A 23,788-nucleotide genomic window follows, 5' to 3' on the forward strand; every position below is an offset into this window, starting at 1 on the left:
AGAAGACTAATTCGTCGCTGGTTCCTTTGAGATTTTCCTATGAGGTTTTAAGGGTTTTTCAATTTATGAAGCCTGTGGTAAACATCATACTTTGACATTTTGTACAACAAAAATGACTCACACCCATAGAGAAAATTCGAAATTTATAGCAGTTCTGTTCTACTGACAGAACAATTTTTGATAAGTAGCTAGATAAACCAGCTTGGGGTGTGAGTGTGTATGCAGTGTACGCTGTAGAACAAAGTGTCGTCAAGTTATGTTAATCCACAGGCTCTATTTTTACTAAAATCTTGAAGCTAGGAACCAGCCACGAATTAGACTTCTGGGTTCTGACGTCATACCTGCACCACTCTGATATAATTTAAGGATACTACATGGAAGCCTGTTGAGATATAAACTCGTAATTGTGAGAATGAAGTCATAATTGCGAGCTATAAACTCAAAATTAAGATAATTTTTTTTAACTTGTCGCAATTACCCTTTATATATATATATATGTTCTGTGGCAGAAAGATGAAATTAATGAAGGTCAATGTCATAAAGAATGACAAGTCTGATTCAACGCTGGCATTACTGATTGATTTCGAGAAGAAAACAATTTACTATTAACTAGCCACTCTACTGTAGATGCCTGGTCTGAATTACAAATACCATAACAACACCTTTTACCAGAATTTGCCATACAAAAAGTTTGGATACTGGAAACAAGGCTTCTCAGCACAGTGATTTGATTGGCTATAATAGCCTGTCAGTCATTTATCTTTTGTAAGGTCAGTTCTCATTGTGACATTTTCTTTTAAATCTCATTTGCAAATGGATCACTCAACTAGGCTACAAGACCTAACTTCTTTTACAGCTCTTATTTATTTTCCTTTATCCCATGAAATCCCGTCTAATGTCCACCTAAATCCCTTAATCCTTTAATTCCACCAATGTTCAAGTTACAGGCTTAATTGCTCAGGCTAGTAGTATCTATTTTCAAAAAAAAAAGAGAGAAAAAAAGTAGGCCTAGTATCTATTTTCATGCTGCTACTACAATTTTTTAGCTATCTATTCCATAAGTACCAGTTATTCTTTAGGTATTAGTGTTTATTCGGTAGCCTACTATGTTTTTTAAAGAAACTTAAATGTTAAAACGGTTTGCCATTCTGTCTTGCCTCAAATCTAATGAACAAAATGTTAACGTTACTACGACGAAGGCTTATAGTTCATGAATATTAATAACGTGACGTGCCACGAACAATAAGGCTTGGCTTATTATTATTACTACTAGCTACTACTACTAACGTTAGCCTACACGACGGGACGCCCTTTAATGTTTACCATGTAACGTTAACGTCAGCACGATCTGATTAATATTTCATGAACCAGCCTTCGCTGTAGTAGAGAAACAGCACCCGTCTAGAGAGGAGTGCGTTTCCGGTTCAAAGTACAACGTGCTTCGATCTGCCGTATCACCAGTTTAACCGTGAATCATTGACAGGAGTCAGGAGGACATACGCTTAAGAATAAAAGGTCAGTAAATGCTATATAATTAAATAGGTTCATCGGGTTTATCAGTTTATCTCAGCGACGGTTCTTGTAAAGCGACTATAAAGGCAGTTTAAGTAGCACTGTCATGCTAGACAACATACGTTACAGTAATGTGACTCGACCAGCAGTCAATCATCTACACAGTATGAATCAAAGTGCAATAAATGACTTGCGCGATTTTATTGCGACATTGTGTTGCATGAAACTTAATTTAGATTAAATGTCAACCTTGTATTTACAACCATGGCTTGTCCAAGAAAAAAAAAAACTTTATGTGATGTGATGTGTGATCCAACAAGCCTTGTTATGGCATGACCCGTATTACTGTTTTTGTCGTTAGTGGTCATACTTTTAAAGCAGGTTTTTATTGCCATGCATGTTTAGACTGATGTACAGTATTTTGTCCTTTTATCTACCAATGTAATCCAGATAATGGCTGAGAAGATTGATACCCCTGTCATCCTGGATCATAATTTATGGGGAACCTTAACACATCATTGTACATCTGACCTGGATCATCATGGTGTGGCTGATGGGCCAGACAGGTAATGAATATGCCAATATTAGTCCTAGACTGGACATGAAGTCATTCGCATTCGATACGCCACATGCTCCAGAATGTAGTTTGTAAAACAGATTTGTCTGCTGCAGAATATACATGGATTACAACGCCACCACACCAGTCGATCCAGAGGTGATCAAGGTTGTTACTGATGCTTTAACTGATGCATGGGGAAATCCCAGCAGTAACTACCTACCAGGTATGAGGCTCTCAAAGATAGATGTATGGCAGACCTCGACCACTGACATATCACATTTAAAGGGATAGTCCTCCACCCACAAATTAAAATTATGTCATCATTTACTCACACTCACATGTTTCTAAACCTCTGTGGATTTCCATTTACTTCCATTATATGGGCAAAAACACTGATACATTTCTCGAAAGAAAGAAAGTCCAACGGGTTTGGAATGAAATGAGGGTTTGTAAATGATGACAGAATTGTCATTTTTGGCGGAGAACTATCCCTTAAACACATGCTCATATAGTTTTCCACCAATAGGTCTGAATGCCAGAGACATCATTTACCATTCCAGAGACACCATTGCAAGGATGGTTGGTGGAAAAGCAGCAGACATTATTTTTACTTCAGGAGGAACTGAGGTGAGGGTTTTAAGAGCACAGTTCAAACAGAATTTAGCAAATGTTCTTCTTTCCTTCTTTTTGCTAGCACAATATTGAAGGCCTGTTCAAGCTGTTTCATATGGGTAATTCACATTTCATGAAATCAATAATTATAGTGAGTAAAAATTCTTTTTAATGAATCTTTTTTTCTGCAATTTCACTTCTGTTGTAGCTCTGTTCTAGACCCGATACAGGTGCGGTCACATTTACAGTTGCATGGCGAAATTTCGTAGGCAAAGTCCAGTCATTTCAATATGAATCTCCGTGATCGGGAGTCTCACGTGAGCATCAATTTTATTAATGTGACTGCACCTTTGATATCGTTGGTTCCTTTATAATAAATAACTTGTGTTGTCACTCATTTGTAGTTGTACTTGATTAATGCATGTAATGTATTAATTTAGTACAGTAATTGCCTGTTCACACCAAAACGAATATTATCTACATTATCTATTATAGACCAACACAAACATTTGCATGCCATCAGTGGGACAAGTGACAAGGAGAGGTGTTCTAATTTACTTCCATCGCCCGGGAATGGCTTTAATGTCCACATCCGGACTCATGTGTCGTGTCCGCACAGCTTTCAAGGTATACTCAACCGCGGATGGTCGAGTTCGACACATGCGCAGAACAATTGCGTATTCCCACCTAGTGGACTCCTCTGTCTCGTCTGTCTTTCTTGCGCATGCGCCGTTGTATGCGCACAGTTCGCGCGGTCTCAAAAATGGGCTATATGCACGCATAACTTCCGCGTTTGATGCAAGGATGCTCATGCGTTTCCGGTTGGGGAGATTTAAAGCGGAGGAAAACCGAGGAAAACGGGATTATGGCAGAGTCTTCAAAATTTACTGTCCTCTCGTCTTTGAAACGAAACTTTAATACGTTTAGATGTAATTTTATATATAATTATGTTTATTTAATATAATAAACAAAGAAGCATAAACAAAATGAGGGGTGTCTGTTTTGTCTGTTTTTGTGACTAACGTTTCTTTAGTATAGCAATAGAGTATAAAAACCAATATAAATTCTCGGTATAGCATTGGACTCTACGATCGGCGGAAGTAATCCAGCATCCTTAGACCTTCACCGGAAATATCGCAGTGCATAGAGCCCATTGGGCTGCACTCGGACGGGGTGTACGGACGTCCCCGAACCCTCCTGATGATGAAAATGACGTCACGCGGACACTGCGTGGACGGCAGAAGTATACTTTGGGCAAAAAAAAAAAAAAAAAAGTATACTTTTGCCTTAAAGGATTAGTTCACTTTAAAATGAAAATTAGCCCATGATTTACTCATCTTCAAGCCATCTTAGAAGAATATGACTTTCTTCTTTCAGACGAATACAATCAGAGTTATATTAAAAAAATATCCTGGCTCTTCCAAGCTTTATAATGGCAGTGATTGCAACCAACAGATTGAAGCTCAAAAATCTGCGTCCATCTGTCATAAACAACTTCACGCAGCTCCGGGGGGTTCATAAAGGCCTTCTGAAGCAAAACGATGAGTTTGTGTAAGAAAAATATTAATATTTAACACGTAACAAAGTGAAATTCTAGCTTCTGACCAAACGTCCATACGCAGTCTACTTGCCCCTATAGTGATGGGCGGATCGATCCTGAAGTATCGATACTTCGATACTGACGTGGTATCGAAAAGGATCGATCCTCAGTCCTCACATAAAAATATCGATCCAAATGTGTATTTTTTTTACCAGTAATTTTGTATTAATTTAGCACGCAATTCACTCAGTGCGTAAAATAAGCTTCTAAGTGGAAAAATAAGCGAATGTTAGCGGGTAATTGTGTAGGATAGAACCTTTTCTCCTAGTCATCTGTACACAAGACGAAACCAATCAATCACAGAGAGCGTTCGATGCTGGTGCTTCGCTGAGCTCACAGGCCCAGTGCGTTTGGGAAACGAAGCCTTGCTTAGATGACAGAGAAATAATCGGGAGTTATTTCGCAATAAACAAACCAAAACTGTACATAACGGTTTAAAATGTTGATGTCAGTAAGGTCTTTTTTATGAAATTAATATTTTTATTCAACAAGGATCGATGCATTAAATTGATCAAAAGCGACAGTCAAGGGTTTTACACTGTTAAAAAAAATCTACTTCATATAAATGCTGTTCTTTCAACTTTGTTCATCAAATAATTCTGCATAAAATGTATCATGGTTTCCAACAAAATATGAAACTGTTTTCAACATTGATAATAATAAGAAATGTTTCCTGAGCAGCAAATCAGCATATTAAAATGAATTATCATCATGACTGGAGTAATGATGCCGAAAATTCACCTTTGATCACATGAATAAATTACAGTTTACTATGGCATAGAAAACAGATAGCCTATGTTAAATTGTTAAATTGTAATATTCCAGTTTTTACTAAGAGAAATAAAAATCTTACAGACCCCAAACTTTTGAACAGTAGGCTAGTACTAGTAGGCTAGTACTATAATTAGGGTAGTTTTGTAAAAGTCACTGACTAATTAAAGGGGAGTTGAAAGCACAAATCACAAAATATTTAGGCCTAGTAGTCATGAAAAAGTGTTCAGATTTAGGATATTATAATGCATTCACCTCATAAATCATGACACACAGGAAAGTGCATACAAGTTCAAATGCATGCTTTTAAAATAAAAAGGTATCGGTATCGATATCGGCGATACTGGCCCTGTATTTACTTGGTATCGGATCGATACAGAAATTTGCAGTATCGCCCATCACTAGCCCCTAATGCGCAACTTACAAAACTTATGACGTCAGATGTAGATTAGTGCGTCATGGCGTAGCGTAAATATCTTAAGTGGAATCCTTATGTTCGTTTGGCCGGAAGCTAGTTATTTTACTTTATAAAGTTTTAAATATTAATATTTTTCTTACACAAACTCACCATTTTGCTTCAGAAGGCCTTTATTAACCCACAGGAGCCGTTTGGAGTTCGTTTACGGTGGATGAATGCACATTTTTTTTAGCTTCAATCTGTTGGTTGCAATCCACTGCATTATAAAAAATATTTTTTAATATAACTCCGATTGTATTCGTGTGAATGAAGAAAGTCATATACACCTAGGATGGCTTGAGGGTGAGTAAATCATGGGCTAATTTTTATTTGAAAGTGAACTACTCATTTAACCTTTTAATAACAGAGGAAGAATCTGGAATCGGCTCTAGTCTCTGTACTCCTTTTTTTTTTTTAACTGTACTCTGTATTTGGTGTTGATTCTTTTTCTGCTGACAAATCACATGAAAATCCGGACCGAACATTCGTGTTGGTGTGAACAAGCCTTTACAATTGAAACACTATCCGTAACGCTTCTTGTAGTAGTCCTAATGATGCTTGGCGCTTGTGTTGAGAGGTGCGTTGAATACTTGAAAAAAATTCAGTTATTCAGAAGAAATGATTCCACTTTATCTTTATTTAGCTCTCTTTTTCTCCTGGACTTTCAGGCCAATAATCTGGTATTTCACACAGCTGTGGAGCACTTCAGGAAGAGCAAGACTTCTGCAGAGGGAGGCATGAACAGCCAGCAGCTGAATGGAAGAGGCTCCTTACCTCATATTATCATCTCTAATGTGGAGCATGACTCCATCAAACTCACAGCTAAACACTTGCTAAAAGAGGGCAAAGCAGGTTAGTTAGCAGGACTGGACTTTTGGTCTAAAACTTCAAATGGAGACTTCGTTCTCTAAAGGTTTAGCTTGAGGAAGTGGACATTACCACAATGTACTACTATAACTGAGAATATTGCATCCAAAATACGTCTATTGCTATCTGTATTAAAATATGAATATGAATGAACGCAAGATATTTGTGCTCTGATTGGACCTTATTGGATTCTCGTTGTAGATGTCACATTTGTGCCCGTTTCCAAGGTGACGGCACGGGTAGAGGTTGAGGATGTCATTGCAGCGATTCGTCCCACCACTTGCTTAGTGTCGATCATGCTGGCCAATAATGAGACAGGCATCATTATGGTGAGCGTGTTGCCCTGACAGCAGTGTGTCAAACTATTTCATAGTTAAACAATATAACGTGGCTTTGTTTTGGCCATTGGGACAAGGCTTTATTGTGAGTGTGAAGTTTTTTATAAACATTATGTTAAAGAGTAACTTACATTGTAGATGTAGTATGGCCAGTTAAGTTTTGCTGTGCTAATGAAAATAATACTGTAGTTTTTTTTCTTTTCTGCCATGATTTAGCATAAGCACTCAGAGTAACTGATGAAATTCTCCCTTCAACAGCCAATTAAGGATATTTGTCAGAGGGTGAAGGATGTAAACAAACAGAGGGCTACATCAGCTCCCAGAATCCTCCTGCACACTGATGCAGCCCAGGCTATCGGAAAGATACGAGTGGATGCACATGAGCTAGGAGTAGACTACATTACCATTGTAGGACACAAGGTAAGTAACAAGAGACGCTGTTGATATCTCATCTCTCTCTAAGCGAAGAAAATTAGAGATCACAATCCTGTTGATGGTGTGTTCCAGTTTTATGGCCCTCGAATTGGTGCTTTGTTCGCGAATGATCCTGGAACCACAGCCCCTGTTTACCCTCTGCTTTTTGGAGGAGGACAAGAGCGCAACTTCAGGCCAGGGTATGACATGGTTTATTGTGGGATGTGGTTTCATGTATGGGTGATGAATTATTGAACGGAATTAAAATAAGTATGTTACCAACTCTGAAATCAATACTGTGGTTATCTCTTTATTTCTCAGAACTGAGAACACAGCAATGATAGCAGGCCTGGGAAAGGTAAAACCCACTATATATATATATATATATATATATATATATATATATATATCATATCCTTATTCATTCATTCATTTATTAATTCATTCATTCATCAATTTATTATTTATTTCCAGTACTTGGTTGATTGTGTTTGTACATGTAACATATTTAACTCATTGTATTTATTTATGTATTCATTTATTTTATTTGTTTATTTTCAGTATAAAGTTTGCTGTGTGTACATGTGAAAAAAAAAAATTAAATCTTTTTTTTTTTTTTTGGGTAAAGGCTGCCGAATTGGTAAGCTTAAATCTAGTAGAGTATGAAGCCCATTTCCTGGATATCCGATGTTATCTAGAGCAGAAGCTGCTTGTAAGTCTTATTTCTGCTTTATAGATGACTGGTACAAATATTTTAGTGGATATTACTTTAGTATAAGTATTAGTGCTTTCAAATCAATTAATCGCATCTGACATAACAGTTTGTGTGTGTGTGTATACAGTACAGGTCAAAAGTTTGGAAAGATTACTATTTTTAACATTTTTGAAAGAAGTCTCTTATGCTCATCAAGGCTGCATTTATTTGATCAAAAATACAGAAAAAACAGTAATAGTGAAATCGTATTACAATTTAAAATAATGGTTTTCTATTATTTATTAAAACAAGATAAATGAGGATGAGATTAAAAATGTAATCTATTGACAGCTCTATGTATACGTGCACGCATATATTTACAAACTTTTATGTTAGATGTGATTAATTGCAATTAATTGATTTGACAGCACTGATGAATCGCATCAAACATAAACGTTTATATATACATATTATTGGTGAGTGTATATACAGTCAAACCTAAATTTATTCAGACACTTTCAACATTTCTCACATTATCACAGTTTATTCGCTATAGTTTCGAAAATGGTTATACAATATGACAAGAGCTCAGAGTTATCAAATCAGTTGATATTTCACTAGTTTTGGCCATCCTTCTGTTAGACTGTCTCACAAATGAATTAGGTTGAATAGTCTGTGGTGTAAAAAGGTCGCATTAGCAATGAAAGAAAAAACACTTCAGCAAAACATAATAATAATAATTTGTTACATTCATATAGCGCTTTTCTAGGTACTCAAATACACTGAACAAAATTATAAGCGCAACACTTTTGTTTTTGCCCCCATTTTCCGTGGGGTTCCGAAGTGCAACACATCTCCTTCGCATAGAGTTTATCAGGTTGTTGATTGTGGCCTGTGGACTGTTGGTCCACTCCTCTTCAATGAGTGTGCAAAGTTGCTGGATATTGGCAGGACCTGGAACACACTGTCGTATACGCCGATCCAGAGCATCCCAAACATGCTCAATGGGTGACATGTCCGGTGAGTATGCAGGCCATGCAAGAACTGTGATGTTTTCAGCTTCCAGGAATTGTGTACAGATCCTTGCAACGTGGGTCCGTGCATTATCATGCTGCAACATGAGGTGATGGTCGTGGATGAATGGCACAACAATGGGCCTCAGGATCTCGTCACGGTATCTCTGTGCATTCAAAATGCCATCAATAAAATGCACCTGTGTTCGTTGTCCATAGCATATGCCTGCCCATACCCTAACCCCACCGCCACCATGGACCACTTGATCCACAACGTTGACATCAGCAAACCACTCACCCACACAACGCCATACACGCTGTCTGCCATCTGCCCTGTACAGTGAAAACTGTGATTCATCCGTGAAGAGAACACCTCTCCAAAGTGCCGGACGCCATTGAATGTGAGCATTTGCCCACTCAAGTCGGTTACGACGACGAACTGCAGTTAGGTCGAGACCCAGATGAGGACGACGAGCATGCAGATGAGCTTCCCTGAGATGGTTTCTGACCGTTTGTGCTGAAATTCTTTGGTTGTGCAAAGTGCTTGTTGCAGCAGCTGTCCTGGTGGCTGGTCTCAGATGATCTTGGAGGTGAAGATGCTGGATGTGGAGGTCCTGGGCTGGTGTGGTTACACGTGGTCTGCGGTTGTGAGGCTGGTTGGATGTACTGCCAAATTCTCTGAAACGCCTTTGGAGACGGCTTATGGTAGAGAAATGAACATTCAATTCACGGGCAACAGCTCTGGTGGACATTCCTGCAGTCAGCATGCCAATTGCACGCTCCCTCAAAACTTGCGACATCTGTGGCATTGTGCTGTGTGATAAAACCGCACATTTTAGAGTAGCCTTTTATTGTGGCCAGCCTAAGGCACACCTGTGCAATAATCATGCTGTCTAATCAGCATCTTGATATGCCACACCTGTGAGGTGGATGGATTATCTCGGCAAAGGATAAGTGCTCACTAACACAGATTTGTGAACAATATTTGAGAGAAATAGGCCTTTTGTGTACATAGAAAAAGTCTTAGATCTTCGAGTTCAGCTCATTAAAAATGGGGGCAAAAACTAGAAGGGGGGAATCTCCTCAACCACCACCACCAATGTGCAGCATCCACCTGGATGATGCGACGGCAGCCATATTGCGCCAGAATGCCCACCACACACCAGCTTATTGGTGGAGAGGAGACAGAGTGATGAAGCCATATGAGGATGATTAGGAGGCCATGATCGGAAGAGGCCAATGGGCAAATTTGGCAAGGATGCCGGGTTAAACCCCTACTCTTTTTCCGAAGGACATCCTGGGATTTTTAATGACCAAAGAAAGTCAGGACCTCGGTTTAACGTCTCATCCGAAGGACGGTGTTCTTTGACAATATAGTGTCCCCATCACTTTACTGGGGCGTTAGGACCCACACAGACCACAGGGTGAGCACCCCCTGCTGGCCTCACTAAGACCTCCTCTGGTAGCAACCTAGTTTTCCCTAGGAGGTCTCATATCCAGGTACTGACCATGCTCAACCCTGCTTAGCTTCAGTGGGCAACCAGTCCAAAAACCAAAAACATGGCCAGGTTAAAGTGTCTGAATAATTTGTGGTCCCAAATTCTTATACATTTTACTGGTAGTCCACTGTATGAAGAATTTTTCGGTATAATATGTCACATTTACTTTTTTTCTATCCTCACTTACATAAATGAACTATAGTGTCCTGCACCCACTAGTAAATAAAATCAAAAATGATATCTGGTGTCTGAATAATTTTTGGTTTGACTGTATATACAGTATGTAGATATATTCAGGTATATATATATATATATATATATATTATATTTCATTTATTTTTTCTTATTTTTATTGTATTCAAATTTTTCAGGCTGTCTTTGGAAAAGATAAGATTCACTTTAACAGCCATTTGTCTGGATCAGGCATTTTGCCCAACACATGCAATGTTTCCATTCTGGGAAGAGGACTTCAAGGTGTGTAGATGGCCATTTTCTAGCCTCATAATTTGTCTTTCACAGTACATAATTATATATGATTATACCTCCTGATATGTATAGGTTCAAAATGTCACCTACATTTATAGTGCACATGTACATTAAACATTCATAAAGATTCATCACAGACATGATATATTCAAGTTTGATTAACTGACATGCAATTACAGTGGCTCCATTTTCCATAACATCAGTGATGTTTTTTTTTTCACATGTGTATTGGTCAGAAGTAGGTCAGGTCTTGACCCTGCAGATTTGTAAAACACAAGAGCTCTTGTGAATAATTGATAAGATTCTTCCCCCCTGCTGTAGGGCGTAGAGTGCTGTCCACCTGTAGGAGGTTGTTGGCCAGTGTGGGTGCTGCCTGCCACTCAGACAGAGGAGACCAGTAAGTCATCTGTACTTACAATGAAAATGTTTGGGGTCAATATCAGTTGATTTTTGTATAAGGACAGTGTTTTCTCCAGTTTTGTCAAACATAAAAATGTTTATGGATGTGCTCTTAAATCCTAAAATAAAGCTTAACCATTTAAAATAATATATTTTAAATTGTATATTACAAGATATAACCAACGATACAAATGTTTAAACATGGTTTTCAGCTTCTTATGGTTAACAAGCTCACCTCTTAAGGCCTGTTTACACTAAGAACAATAACTATAATGATAACTATATTAGTGTCCACATCATCGGCGATAATGTGGTTTATTCCAAACACTCTTCATGTAAGTTCTGTGAACATAATTTCAGCACACAACTATCCTGCAAGTCAGATGGTTTTTCATTGGCTTTTAATGTATTTATCATTCATCAGCTGGAAGAAAGTAGTACTGAAAGTGAATTCGACATCTTTTCTCTTTGCCGTTATCATTGTAATTATGGTGTGGACTTCACCTTAGAGTTGGAGTGATTTTTCAAACTTTATGGTTATATTATTGTTTTATTTATCGTTCTTGGTGTGGACGGTGTTTAATCTGGTAGGCTAGCATGTCCTACACATTACTACATATACAGTATAAAGCAAACCTTCAAAGCGAATTTCATGCTTTCATTGTTAAATATTTTCTTTAAAAAAGTATATTGATGGCTCAAAGGGTTCATGTTTAAATGTTTAAGTGATTAGAGCGCACAAAGACAATGGTTCACTAGAACGTGGAAAGTGAAGTATATCTGGGCCTTTAGTCTGAATAAACCTTGATGTGTTCATACGTTTCATAAGATTTAAAAAAAATCTTTCGCTTAATCCTTTTTATGGAAATTTTGTTGTGTTCTCAATTCCTTAGACCTTCCCATATTCTTCTAAGCTGTGGGATTCCGTATGATGTGGCTACCAACGCTCTGAGGATTAGTGTGGGTAGAAGTACCTCCCGTGAAGATGTGGACATTGTCGTGGAGGATCTGAGAGACACTGTAGAGCAACTGGAGCGAATGAACTAGCACCATTTGTTCCCTGAGGTGTGGATGTTGCACAATGGTTTATTTAGTCTACAGCTATGTGGCTTTGCACTAATTCGATAGTGTCATAAGTATAGGATTCAGGTTTTAGGGTCTTCAGGTTGCACTATATGGATCTACAAACTATTTATTTAACGGAATATTATATTTGATCTAAATCTTATTTGGTTAAAGCTATGGTATACGATTTTGAAAATCAGTCGAGAAAGCCTGAATTTTTTAAAAACGCATCCCGCCCCTCCACACACACCCCTCCCCTCTGTGCTACCTGATCCCTCCCACCGGGAAACGAACTGAACTACGTCACTCAGTCAAGCTGTGATCACCGGTAGTAAACATCGGAACTGAGATGTAATGTCAGTTCATGTAATGTTCAATCTAATGACCTCGCTAATGACACATCATATGTAAAATTGCCTTTAGACACTTGAACTTAGTTGCTTCATCAACAATTCAATGTCACGTTTGAGTTCACGTCAACGCAAGATTAGCAACACATGAAATGTTCTAAACTCTCCACCACCATTAGTATAATCCTACTAGTATTGCTAAGGTTTTCAGTAATTGTTATTGCAGCACACAGCGCATCTTGTTCAAATTTCGATCGGCTCGAACAGAAACCCGCTAGGCCTACTGAAATATATTCAAGGACTTCAAGAAATATAATTACTTTGACCCGTGATAGGCGATGCTAAACGGCTAACATTCCAATGCCGACCGACAGCATGAGCAAGTTGTCAAACTGATAAAAAGCTATTTATGTAACACGTCACACCATAAAAGTATAAATAAATGTTTACCTGCTCAACAAAAAGTCAGCCGTGTCAGCGTCGGTCTTCAGTCCCAGATCTTCCTGAAGCTTCCTCTAACGGTCAATGGTGGACCGTATATTTATCCTACTCAAAGTTCGGCGTTCTTCACATTTTTTTTTTATCTCTGCTCGTTCCTCTAATGACTTTCTCTTTCGTCCTAACTTTACTGTAGGGGCAAGCAGGGGACGCTTGCTGCTGTCTTTTTTTTTTTTTTTTTTTTTTTTTTCATTGCTGATATGCTACTTAGCTAGCTACCATAGACTGTCAGCTGCTTAGCGCAATTTCATGTCGCAGGAGGGGGGCGGGTGCGGTGGAGACGCGAGCGCCAGGCGGAGTTTCAAGTGGAGCTGGTGATTGGATGAGAGCAGTTGACCAATGTAAGCTGTCCGGCCGGACAGCTTACATGGACAGCTTACATTGGTCAACTTCTCTGCGGCTGTACAGCCAATAGAGTGAATGGATTTTTTTCATTCTTTTTTCTATTCCTATTGTTAGGATTGTACTATATAACCATAACCAGCATCTAAACGAGGATATTAATAATGAACAATCTTTGAAATCGTATACCCTAGCTTTAAAACATTTGATATATGGAACTGCAGGGAATTTACTGTAGCTGAGAAATAGTTTTTAAACTTTATTTTTAGTTTTTAAAGCTTGTATATTGGGGTGTGCTATATGTATCTTCTACGATAATATATTGTAATTGTTATTTTAGCAATGTGGGAGCTGACATTGAGTATGTCACTCACTTTGCATAAACCAAACAAAAGCACAACTTGAGTCCACACTATTCACTGCTTGTTGTAGCCTATTAGAATGCAGTTACAATGTCCCCAATATTCAAAATATGGGGTAAAAAAAAATTTTTTTTGTCTTTTATATTTATGATATAGTTAAGCAATATCACACAAACAAGTTTTTTTTTATTTTTTTTTTAGAATATCCGCACAATTGCAAGTGGGATATTTAATTTTTTATACAAGATAAATAACGAAACAAGAAGTTTGTATTAAGTATGTTACATGTTAGAAACTATATTGTATTTTTTGCCAACGAATAGTTCCAAACCATCTTAAGTATTTGGTTTAGGTATTTAGGGGTCAGTCTAATATTATATTGTGATGTTTACACTGTGATGTTTTTTTTTTTTTTTTTACGGTTTCATAATTTGACTGATGTGTAAAAAGATAGATGTACAAAATAGTTCTAATTATGTTGTAGATGTTCATACCCTATTTTTCAGGGAGAGACAAAGACCTGTTCATTGTAACTTGGCGGCTGCACTTAGTTACTTTGGAATGTGACGGAGCGTGCACGTTCAGAATGAGACGAGATATCTGTTACCAGTGCAACAAAGCTGCAACAGCATTATTAAATGAGCTAAATGGACTCTCTTTAAACGTCTCAGTGCTGATCTGATCTAACCTGACACTGAATCATTAAAGTTCATATGCTCTAACCAAACTGCCCCATTCTAATCCCTTGTTGTCTTTCCAGACACACTCTTGGCCATTCAGACAGAAATGAATTTTTAACACGTGAAAGTGAGGCTCACTGTAATCTCTAATCACATGCATGCACACCAGTCACACACGTTTTAGTAGGTCTTCAGAGGCCAGTTCTCTCATTACTCTTGTGTCTGCTGCCAGAAGAGAGGGCAACCTTGAGCAGGTTGGTAAGCGAGCACAAAGGCAACGGCCGGGCCATGCAGAGCACCGGTGGATTGTGACGTCTTTCATTACCTTTACAGCTCACCGGGCCAGACCTGCTGCTCGCCTCCGCTCACCCAACCCCACCAGCTGGCAGACGTTTAGGTGTCGGCTTCCCCTGTGTGTGTGTGTGCATGTGTGCCGCGGGGGGTAGGTTGAGTTGCCCTAGACACCCTCCGAATCCAGTCATAGGCGGTCAGCGCAGGTGCAGAGAGGCAGGGTTGACATGGTGCTCCAAAAGGCCATCGCCGCAGCCCGCGAGGGAGACCTACGGGCCCTCAGGGAGCTCGCCGAAACTGGATGTCTAAACGACGCCATTGCGGATGCTCAGGGGGCGGGACTGGTGCACCATGCTGCACGCTGTGGTCAGCTGGACTGCCTTTGCTTTCTGGTGACAGAAGCTGGGCTGCCGGCTGACGCAAAGGCCCTAAATGGAGCCACACCTGTCCATGATGCCGCAGCTACAGGTCACACCCGGGAACTAAAGTGGCTTGTACAGGTTGCAAGATGCAATGTTAAGGTGAGTGGAGAGTGTAATCCTGTAGTGCGGACAGAGTTGGATCGAGGGTTGCTTTTTAAATGGGTGATTTTTATTTCTTCTGTAGGTCACAAAAGGTGATGTTAGGAAAATGTTCATGCTGTTCTTTTCCATGCAATCAAACTAGATTGTGTCCAGAGATTTTTAAGCTTCAAAAATGACAACAAAACACAATATAAGTAGTCCAAATATGACTTGTGTGCGATAATTCCAAGTTTTTAAATAGCCTGTATTGTACTATATTGTTATTTTTACACTAGCTCCACCCACCAGACAAAATTCCAAAAGAAACAAGACTGGTAGCTGGGACAGTGGCATGGAGAGTTAGAGCAGTGGATTTAGATCTTGACACAACTAACCCGAGTTCGAGTCTGACGACTTACTGTCCCATTCTTCTCCCTTTGCTCATTGCATATCAGAGACTAGGAAATAAAATGCCTACTGGGTATTTAATAGTGGGAATAATAAGGTCCCAATAAGGCAGCAACCATTTTTATTGTTATTAATATGCTCTGAATATGTTGTTGCTTACTGTATATTACTCTGAGATGCAAATGTATTCGCACAAAGTATAATAGGATATAGTGCAAAAAGCCTGATAGTCTTTTCCTCTCTGCTACTTTAAAATCTTTCACTTTCATGCGTATTCAAATATGAAGCATTAAGTTTCACCAATCCTGGTTTAATATGAATGATGCCAAAAAGCACCGGTTCTCATGTTTCTTCTGTTACTAATTGCATTGCACTAAATTTCAATATGCCCATATCACATAAATAAAAAGATTGTTAATTTTGGCCTGATTCTCACATCATCATATGGGTATATTTTCAGAATATGTGAATATTGCACACAATATTAGGATTTCTAAAGGATCATGTGACACTGAAGACTAAAGTAATTGCTTCTTAAAATTCAGCTTTGCCATCACATGAATAAATTCAATTTTAAAATATAGTAAATAGAAAACAGTTTTGTTTAAACAAATTGTAATAATTTTTCACAGGATTAGAGTGTACTGTATTTTGATCAATTAAATGCAACATTAGTGATCGCAAGAGACTTACCGGTAGTTGAAAAAATGTTACCCTCCCCAAAACTTTTGAATGTTATTGTTCCACAGAAGCCAACACAACACAGATTTAAAACAACTTGAGGGTGAGTGAAATAGTTTTCATTTTTGGGTGAACTATCCCTTTAATGAAATGCCTGACAGCACAGTTATGATATTTATCCATAGATGAGGTCAATAACGCCCATTCCTGCTAATGAAATACATCCCGGACTTGCCGTATTGTATGAACAACTTTGTGTGTGATGCAAACCACCAACCAAAAAATCCGAGAAATATAACTTTCACAGCGCATTGTGTGTTCACATGGAAAGCAAGAATATTATTGGTAAGCAATGGTCTGCTCCAAATATAGCACCTTACATAAGTAGTTCTCCCGGTTCAGGAACTGTAGAACGGTGTGAATGGTGTGATTACATCACTTTCCCTTGCTCTGTTTACTCTTTGCTCAGTAGTATTGCATGACCACTGTAATCATGACCAGATGGGTTAGAGGGGGCTCAATCTAACCGTTAATGCTATTTGTTTACCAGGGGAGAACATGGCCATACTGTTCCTCCGAGACACACACACACACACACCGCCTGTTCTCACGCTAATGCAAACCAGCGCTTTTAACATCGGCAACCTCTTGATCTAATTTATGGCCAGCTGTGTTGTATTAAAGTAGATGTTTTAAGTGCCTTGTTATCACGAACTAAAGTGATAACAATATTCCAGGTTGGTGGTCTTGCTTGGAGTTCATCAGAGTTTTTTTTAAGCCTGTACTTGCCACGGTGAGGTCAAAGTTGTACAGGGTTGAATTATTAATGAACATTTCCTTGGTCTGATTAAATAAAGATGGCTACACTAATTTGATCACATTGGTGGAATAGAGGAGTGATGTCCCCATGTGTCAGCAGCAGCAGATTTAGTCAAATGGATTTTATGATGACATCATGAGATGACCTCTATCAAACTGAATGTTCTTTCAGGTTATTATGAACTCAATGGTAGCATAGTTTTATATTATTTGTATTGTCACTTTTCACATTCAAAAATAATAGCATGTAATATTCATAATTTTTCCTTTAGTTTCCTCCTGCTTAGGCAAACTGTTAAATCTATCTGTAGTGTGGTAAGTTTAGGTTATCACAAACTGACGTAATCGTCAAATGAACTGAGGATAAAAATCTGGTTTAAAACATGCATGGCAAGGTTTTAGAAATGAACTCTTTGCAGAGAACTCTTGAACTCTTTTGTCTCTAAAAATGTCATGTGGTGTAACCAAGTAAAAAGTGATAAAAAAATTCTTTAGATTTTGAATACGCATCTTAATCATTAATATATCAAAATATTTTTAAAAAATTCAAAAGAAATAAAATTGACAATATTGTGAATTGTTAATTCATAAATATTACATTTGACCTCATAAAAAGGTTTTATGACTTATTGACGCAATCATGAGGTTCTGCATGGGTGCTTTCTATGATATCATATCCTGGATTTCTTTTCAAGAATGTAATTATTTTTCGTCTTAATGCTTTTTCTTCAATATGCTATCAGGACACGTGTCTCACCCTGACATGTTTTACATTATGCTGCTAAAAAAAGATCAAAATGAACACAAATTAACACCATAAAAGAGGCGTATAGAACTCATTGTATGTATACTGTAAATGGTATGTTTAATGTATTTTTATTTATTTTATATAAATTAATAGGGCAATGCATATATTATAAATACATATATAGTATAAACATCTGTTCAGAACAGTCATTGTAGGAAATGGAACTTTTGGTGTGCAACAAAGAAAGTAATTTAATAAAGAACTGTTGTTTATGACTATTCTTATTTGTTTGTTTGTATTCAGGATCAGGATTCTGGTGGGGCCACTCCGCTCCATCTCGCTGCTCGGTTCGGGAAGGTGGAAGCTGTCCACTGGCTGTTATCTCATGGGGATGGAGCAGAAGTAGAAACAAACTGCGGTGCTCTTCCTGCTCACTATGCTGCAGCAAAGGGTGACCTCACCTGTTTGAAGCTGATGATTGGTCAAGCTCCAGGGTACAGTGTTACAACTCAGACACGTACTAATGAAAGAGATAAATCTCATGTGGCAGAGGTGGATGAAAAGAAGCATGTGACAAATTGTTTTGGGTCACTAATCTTGTGGGTCACACGTCTTGAGTTATTTGAGTACAATGAGTGTATTTTTAAAAACAGATCCAATTACTTTTTGTAAGCACAGCTTAACATTTATCTGAAGTAGATAGACATTTTGGTTCAATATGGTGATGTGTTGTTTATTCATGTATTGACTGCACAGAGCCATCTACACGTTTCAAAGCTCAGCCACGTATAATTGGAACAGCATGTGCCAAAAAAGCTACTCAGTAATGTTTTCAACAGCTACCTTTTATAATTTCTTTATATGATTATGGCCTGGTTTCACAGACAGGGCTTAGATTAAGCCAGGATTAGGCCTTAGTTCAATTAGGACATTTAAGTAGCTTTTATAAACATGTTAAAACAGCTCAAATATGCATTTTAGTCTGCGACTAGGCTTAAAGGGATAGTTCACACAAAAATGAAAATTCTGTCATTAATTATTCACCCTCGTGTTTTTCCATACAAGTAGACTTTCGTTCATCTTCGGAACACAATTTTTTTATTTTTTTATTTTTTAAATCTGAGCGATTTCTGTCCCTCCATTGACAGCTATGCAACTACCACTTTGACTCTTCAAAAAGTTCATAAAGAGATCGTAAAACTAATCCATAGGAATTGAGCGGTTTAGTCCAAATTTTCTGAAGATACACTATCACTTTATATTATGAACAGATTGAATTTAGGCTTTTATTCACATCAGCGAACATAAACAGAAGCTCAACTGAACCTGCTTGACTTACGAGAACAAACCTCTTGCGGAAGCTTAAACGTGCTGCGTAACACTCAAGAATGAACCTCATTGGTTCTTGCGGAAAGCTGAAATTATGGCGGAAAATCAATGCCAATAATAACCGAGCGCACAACTGCTGGCATGCGCGGTAAATGACTTCCGCGAGAGGATAACAGATCTACACGTGAGGAAACGGGAACTCGCGAGCTCATTCAAAAACCGCGTGCCCGCATGACATCTCCTCTGCACACAATACAAGCCATCACACGCGCATGATCATTCCCCACGCTCTCGCGCTTGATCTGTTCTCGCCTGCTGCTTCTGCTCGCTCGAACAGTTTTATTTTTGACAGTCGAGGGGCAGGACTTACTGTTTTAATAACCTCGAATGTCATTGGTTACTTCCCCTTACGCGCCAACCCAGAACCCCATTTACATTTAATAGAAAACATAATGAACCACTTATATTACGTAAAAATGTATAAAAATGTGGGTTCATTTACAATGCTAATAACCATGGATATGCGTCATTGCAGTCTGTAAATATCTCTTAACAACACAATGCAATCACTAGTAAGACTTCCTGTTAATAAAGTATCTGGGAAGAATCTATTCTATATTAGCAATGCATTAAATCACATTACAAATTAATAAACCACAATAAATAAAACAAATTAAGTGATGTCTCATGTCTCAAGTCAAGTGAATTACGGGTCATTGGACAGGCGTCCAATCACAACTGACTTCCGGGAAAGGGGAAGTAACCAATGACATTCGAGGTTATTAAAACAGTAAGTCCCGCCCGTCGACTGCCAAAAATTAAACTGTTTGAGCGAGCAAAAAGCAGCAGGCGAGAGCAGATCAAGCGCGAGAGCGTGGGGAATGATCGTTCGGTTATTATTGGCATTGATTTTCCACCATATTGAAATGTGCTGTGTAACACTCAAGAATGAATCTCATTGGCTCTTGCTGAAGCTCAAAGGTGCTTCGTAACACACAAAATGAACCTCATTGGTTATTGCCGAAGTTCAAACGTTCTGCGTAACACGAGAATGAACCTCATTGGTTCTCGCACGTCAAGCGAACATGCATGAGCTTCCATTTACCACAACTGATGTGTGAGTTGATTAATTATATGTGAATAAAAGCCTAAATTCAATATGTTCATCATATAAAGTGATCGAGTCTCTTTGGACTAAACCACTCAATTAATTTGGAAATATAAATCATTAAAAATATATATTTATAAGCAAATAAAACAAATAATATTTATAAGCAAATAAAACAAAGATTATTAGAGTATGTTTTCCAAGAATATACTATTTCCATTTTGGTAACAATTTATAAAAAGTATACTGTAATAAAGTATTTACAAATAATTTGCAAACTATTAATTTATAGTTAATTAATTAGGGTGACCAGATTTCTCATGGTGGAATACGGGACGGAATGGACATTGGTTAGGATTAGGGGATAGAATACAGTTTGTACAATATAAAAATCAATACTTCTATGGAAAGTCCCTATAATACATGGAAACCATGTTTGTTTGTGTGTTTGTGTGTGTTTTGTTGTTGTTGTTTTTTGCAAGAAGGACAGTGCATATTAACATAACAGCTCAAAAATATGCCAGCCAAAAGGCTAGTTTTCATCTGTAGCCCTAGGCCCGATGTACAGTAGGCACCCTGGAAATGGGTAATAGGTAAAACAAGTTGATTATCACATGGCAAAATACAATAAACATTACATTTGCTGCCGCAGCAGGAACAAGACACCAAGACAAACATGCAACAAGGAGTTCATGTGCTACAGAGCTTCAATCAGATACAGTACAGTATCTGATTGAATACAGTACAATACAGAATCAATATTAAAGGACACAGTCAATAACATTAGTCAGTTATAATACAAAGCTTAAAAGGCAGATAAACATTAAAATGCAGCAGTATCGAAATTAGATTAGAAGAACATGCAAGATGACTCAAGAAAGTGGCGGTGGAAGTTCAGTGCTGGCATGTTTGATTGCTAAGGAGCCAACGTTTTAATGATGAGCGGAATACATTATAACTATTGATTTCTCTGATTGGTGTTGGGATGTTGTTCCATTCTTTTGAAGCTTTAATAGAGAAGGCTGACTGACTAAATGCAGTTTTCCTGAATGGAATAACACAGTCCCCTCTGGATGTTCCTCTAGTGAGGTGACTGGTGTTGGACCTTAAACTCAGAAACTCACTAAGAAGTGGAGGGGCCAGGCCATGAAGGATTTTATATGCTAAACAAATATTTGTGTACTTAATAAGATTTTCCCAACTTAATAAATTGTATTTTGACAGAATATCGCAGTGATGAAAATGACGTGGTTTCTTATCCAGAACTTTAAGTGTTTGTTTGTATAGGGAGTGTATTGGTTTCAAAGTGTTGTGGTTGGCCTGGGACCAGCTGGTAAGTCATATGCGAAAAGATCAGTGAATGCATAAACATTTTGGCTGCTCGGGTGGACATTGAGTTTCTGATAAATCTAAAATTAGATAGATTAAATTTTACTTTCTTGGCAGTTTTGGAGATATGATAATTAAAGTTAAGTTTGGAGTCTATGAGAATACCGAGATACTTAAATTCTGTAACTATTTGAAGTTTTTCACCAGATATTACAATGTCCGGATTTGTTGTGGAGTTGGTAGTTTTAGTAAAAAACATACCAACTGTCTTGGAGACATTTAACTGAAGGCTACACTGGTTTAGCCATTCACTGATCTTTACCATAGCGTTTGTAAGTTTAGTTGCCACTGCTGTTTTTGATGGCCCATGTATGTATAGAACTGTGTCGTCTGCATACATTTGAATATTTACTTCTAGGCACACACGTGGTAGGTCATTAATATATATGCAGAACAGAAGAGGGCCCAGGATTGACCCTTTGGGCACTCCAGTGGACAAGTGATGAGGTTCAGCCTGATAGCTGCCAATATGGACGGTTTGTGATCATTGGTAAAGATAAGATGCTACCCACTTGAGCATTATCCGAAAAGTTGAGATAAGAAAGTTTGGTGAGTAAAATTTTATGATTAACAGTGCCAAAAGCTTTCCTGAGATCTAAGAAGATGGCTCCAACAACGCTGTTCTTGTCAAGCAATGATTTAATGTTTTCAATGAAAAAGCAGTTAGCTGCCTTGGTAGAGTGGTTTGGCCTAAATCCAAATTGTAGTGGATGGAGGGAAAAGACAGTGTTGTTCATGTGATCTCTAATCTGTTAAGATACCCACTTTTCCAGAACCTTTGACATTACTGGCACAATACTAATGGGTCTGTAATTGGAAATGATTTGTCTGTCTCCAGATTTAAATATTGGGGAAACAATGGCTGACTTCGATGCATTTGGAAATTCCCTATCGGAGATAGACTGATTTATAATTTTTGTGATGGGGATAACTAATAATGAACCTAAATCTTTCAGCATTGTGGTATCCATTCCAAACACATCTTTAGCTTTTGATGTGTTAAGTGACCTGATTAAGGCTTCTATATTTCTTTCAGAGGCACTGGAAAACACAAGGCTGGGCTCTGACGACAAAACAGAACAAAGTGTGTGTGTGTGCGCTTAATGTATTTGTAAACATTTTAAAGAACACTGAATATGAATTAATTTCCAATAAAGGTTGGTTTAAAGGAGTAAGCACTTAATTGATGACATTTTCAGATTGTCAGTGACCTAATCTGATAACTATTTATGGTAACAAGTTGTTAACAAAGCATTATCTAATATGAGCTAATTAAACGATACCACTTTGTTAATTACAGTAACAATGAATGAAGAACTCACCATTTTGTACATTGTCTATTAATGTATTAACTACAGTTTATAAACTATTGATTAACTATAAACTTATAGTTTACAAATTATTTATTTATGCTTTGTTCCTGTATAATTATTATAGTGTTACCTCAGTTGGTACTTCAAAATTTCACATTTAATTCAATGTGTTTCTTGCTATTTCTTTGTAATTAATTGTGAAATTTACTAGCGATTTCTGAGTGAAAATTGTTTCTACACAATTTTCTTTAGTGTGGAGACTAAATTATTCATATGAATTCTTGTGAAAATTATAATTCTTATTATTCCGTCTTGTCATGACCTTTGGCTTTTGATGAAACTACAGGACATCAAAAACTGCAACAGTAAAGAAGCCTATCATGTTATTCATCCATGTGTTTGGATATCTCAGGGTCTTGTAACACATGCTTTGCCCGGGTGGTGTAATGGGAAGTAAACATGAAAGTGTGGCATGCCCTGATCTTCTCGTCAGAATAAAGTCACACATAATGCACCCCTTACACCAAAGATACTTGAATGTGCTTCCTCATTCTCATTTAGCTAGATATGGTTTTGAAGGCGATAATTGCTTGAAGAATTGAAATGTGTATTTAGGTTATAAGGTTTTAAATCTAAAATAGATTTTCCTCAGTTTGTTCAGTATGCTTGTGTGCTTAATGA

At 37.8% G+C, this 23,788-nt stretch overlaps 2 protein-coding genes across 2 annotated transcripts in view; both read left to right on the plus strand.

Moving 5' to 3' along the window:
- Positions 1-1,407: 1,407 nt before the first annotated feature.
- Positions 1,408-12,378, plus strand: scly (selenocysteine lyase). Its single transcript, XM_056246302.1, has 13 exons — positions 1,408-1,515; positions 1,963-2,078; positions 2,185-2,294; positions 2,598-2,698; positions 6,180-6,363; positions 6,580-6,707; positions 6,975-7,136; positions 7,224-7,330; positions 7,452-7,488; positions 7,759-7,842; positions 10,708-10,810; positions 11,144-11,219; positions 12,115-12,378. The coding sequence occupies exons 2-13, from the start codon at positions 1,966-1,968 to the stop codon at positions 12,266-12,268; spliced, it is 1,359 nt and encodes a 452-aa protein (XP_056102277.1). The 5' UTR covers positions 1,408-1,515; positions 1,963-1,965; the 3' UTR covers positions 12,269-12,378.
- Positions 12,379-14,245: 1,867 nt separating this feature from the next.
- Positions 14,246-23,788, plus strand: part of espnla (espin like a) — a 34,734-nt gene continuing 25,191 nt past the window's right edge. Inside the window, exons 1-2 of the mRNA XM_056246303.1 lie at positions 14,246-15,330; positions 18,272-18,462. Of these exons, the coding sequence (XP_056102278.1) occupies positions 15,037-15,330; positions 18,272-18,462 (485 nt within the window). The 5' untranslated portion in view covers positions 14,246-15,036. The remainder of the gene's footprint in view (positions 15,331-18,271; positions 18,463-23,788) is intronic.

Source organism: Rhinichthys klamathensis, unplaced genomic scaffold (assembly GCF_029890125.1).
Source record: "Rhinichthys klamathensis goyatoka isolate OS25496 unplaced genomic scaffold, OSU_Roscu_1.1 h1tg000036l_1, whole genome shotgun sequence".
NCBI lineage: Eukaryota > Metazoa > Chordata > Actinopteri > Cypriniformes > Leuciscidae > Rhinichthys > Rhinichthys klamathensis.

Bases quoted from the DNA above. Each gene is read 5' to 3' on its own strand.
- scly (XM_056246302.1), top strand. From the start codon at position 1,966: ATGGCTGAGAAGATTGATACCCCTGTCATCCTGGATCATAATTTATGG. The intron at 2,699-6,179 runs GTGAGGGTTTTA...CTGGACTTTCAG, and splicing joins TTACTTCAGGAGGAACTGAG to GCCAATAATCTGGTATTTCA. The intron at 6,708-6,974 runs GTGAGCGTGTTG...TCCCTTCAACAG, and splicing joins ATGAGACAGGCATCATTATG to CCAATTAAGGATATTTGTCA.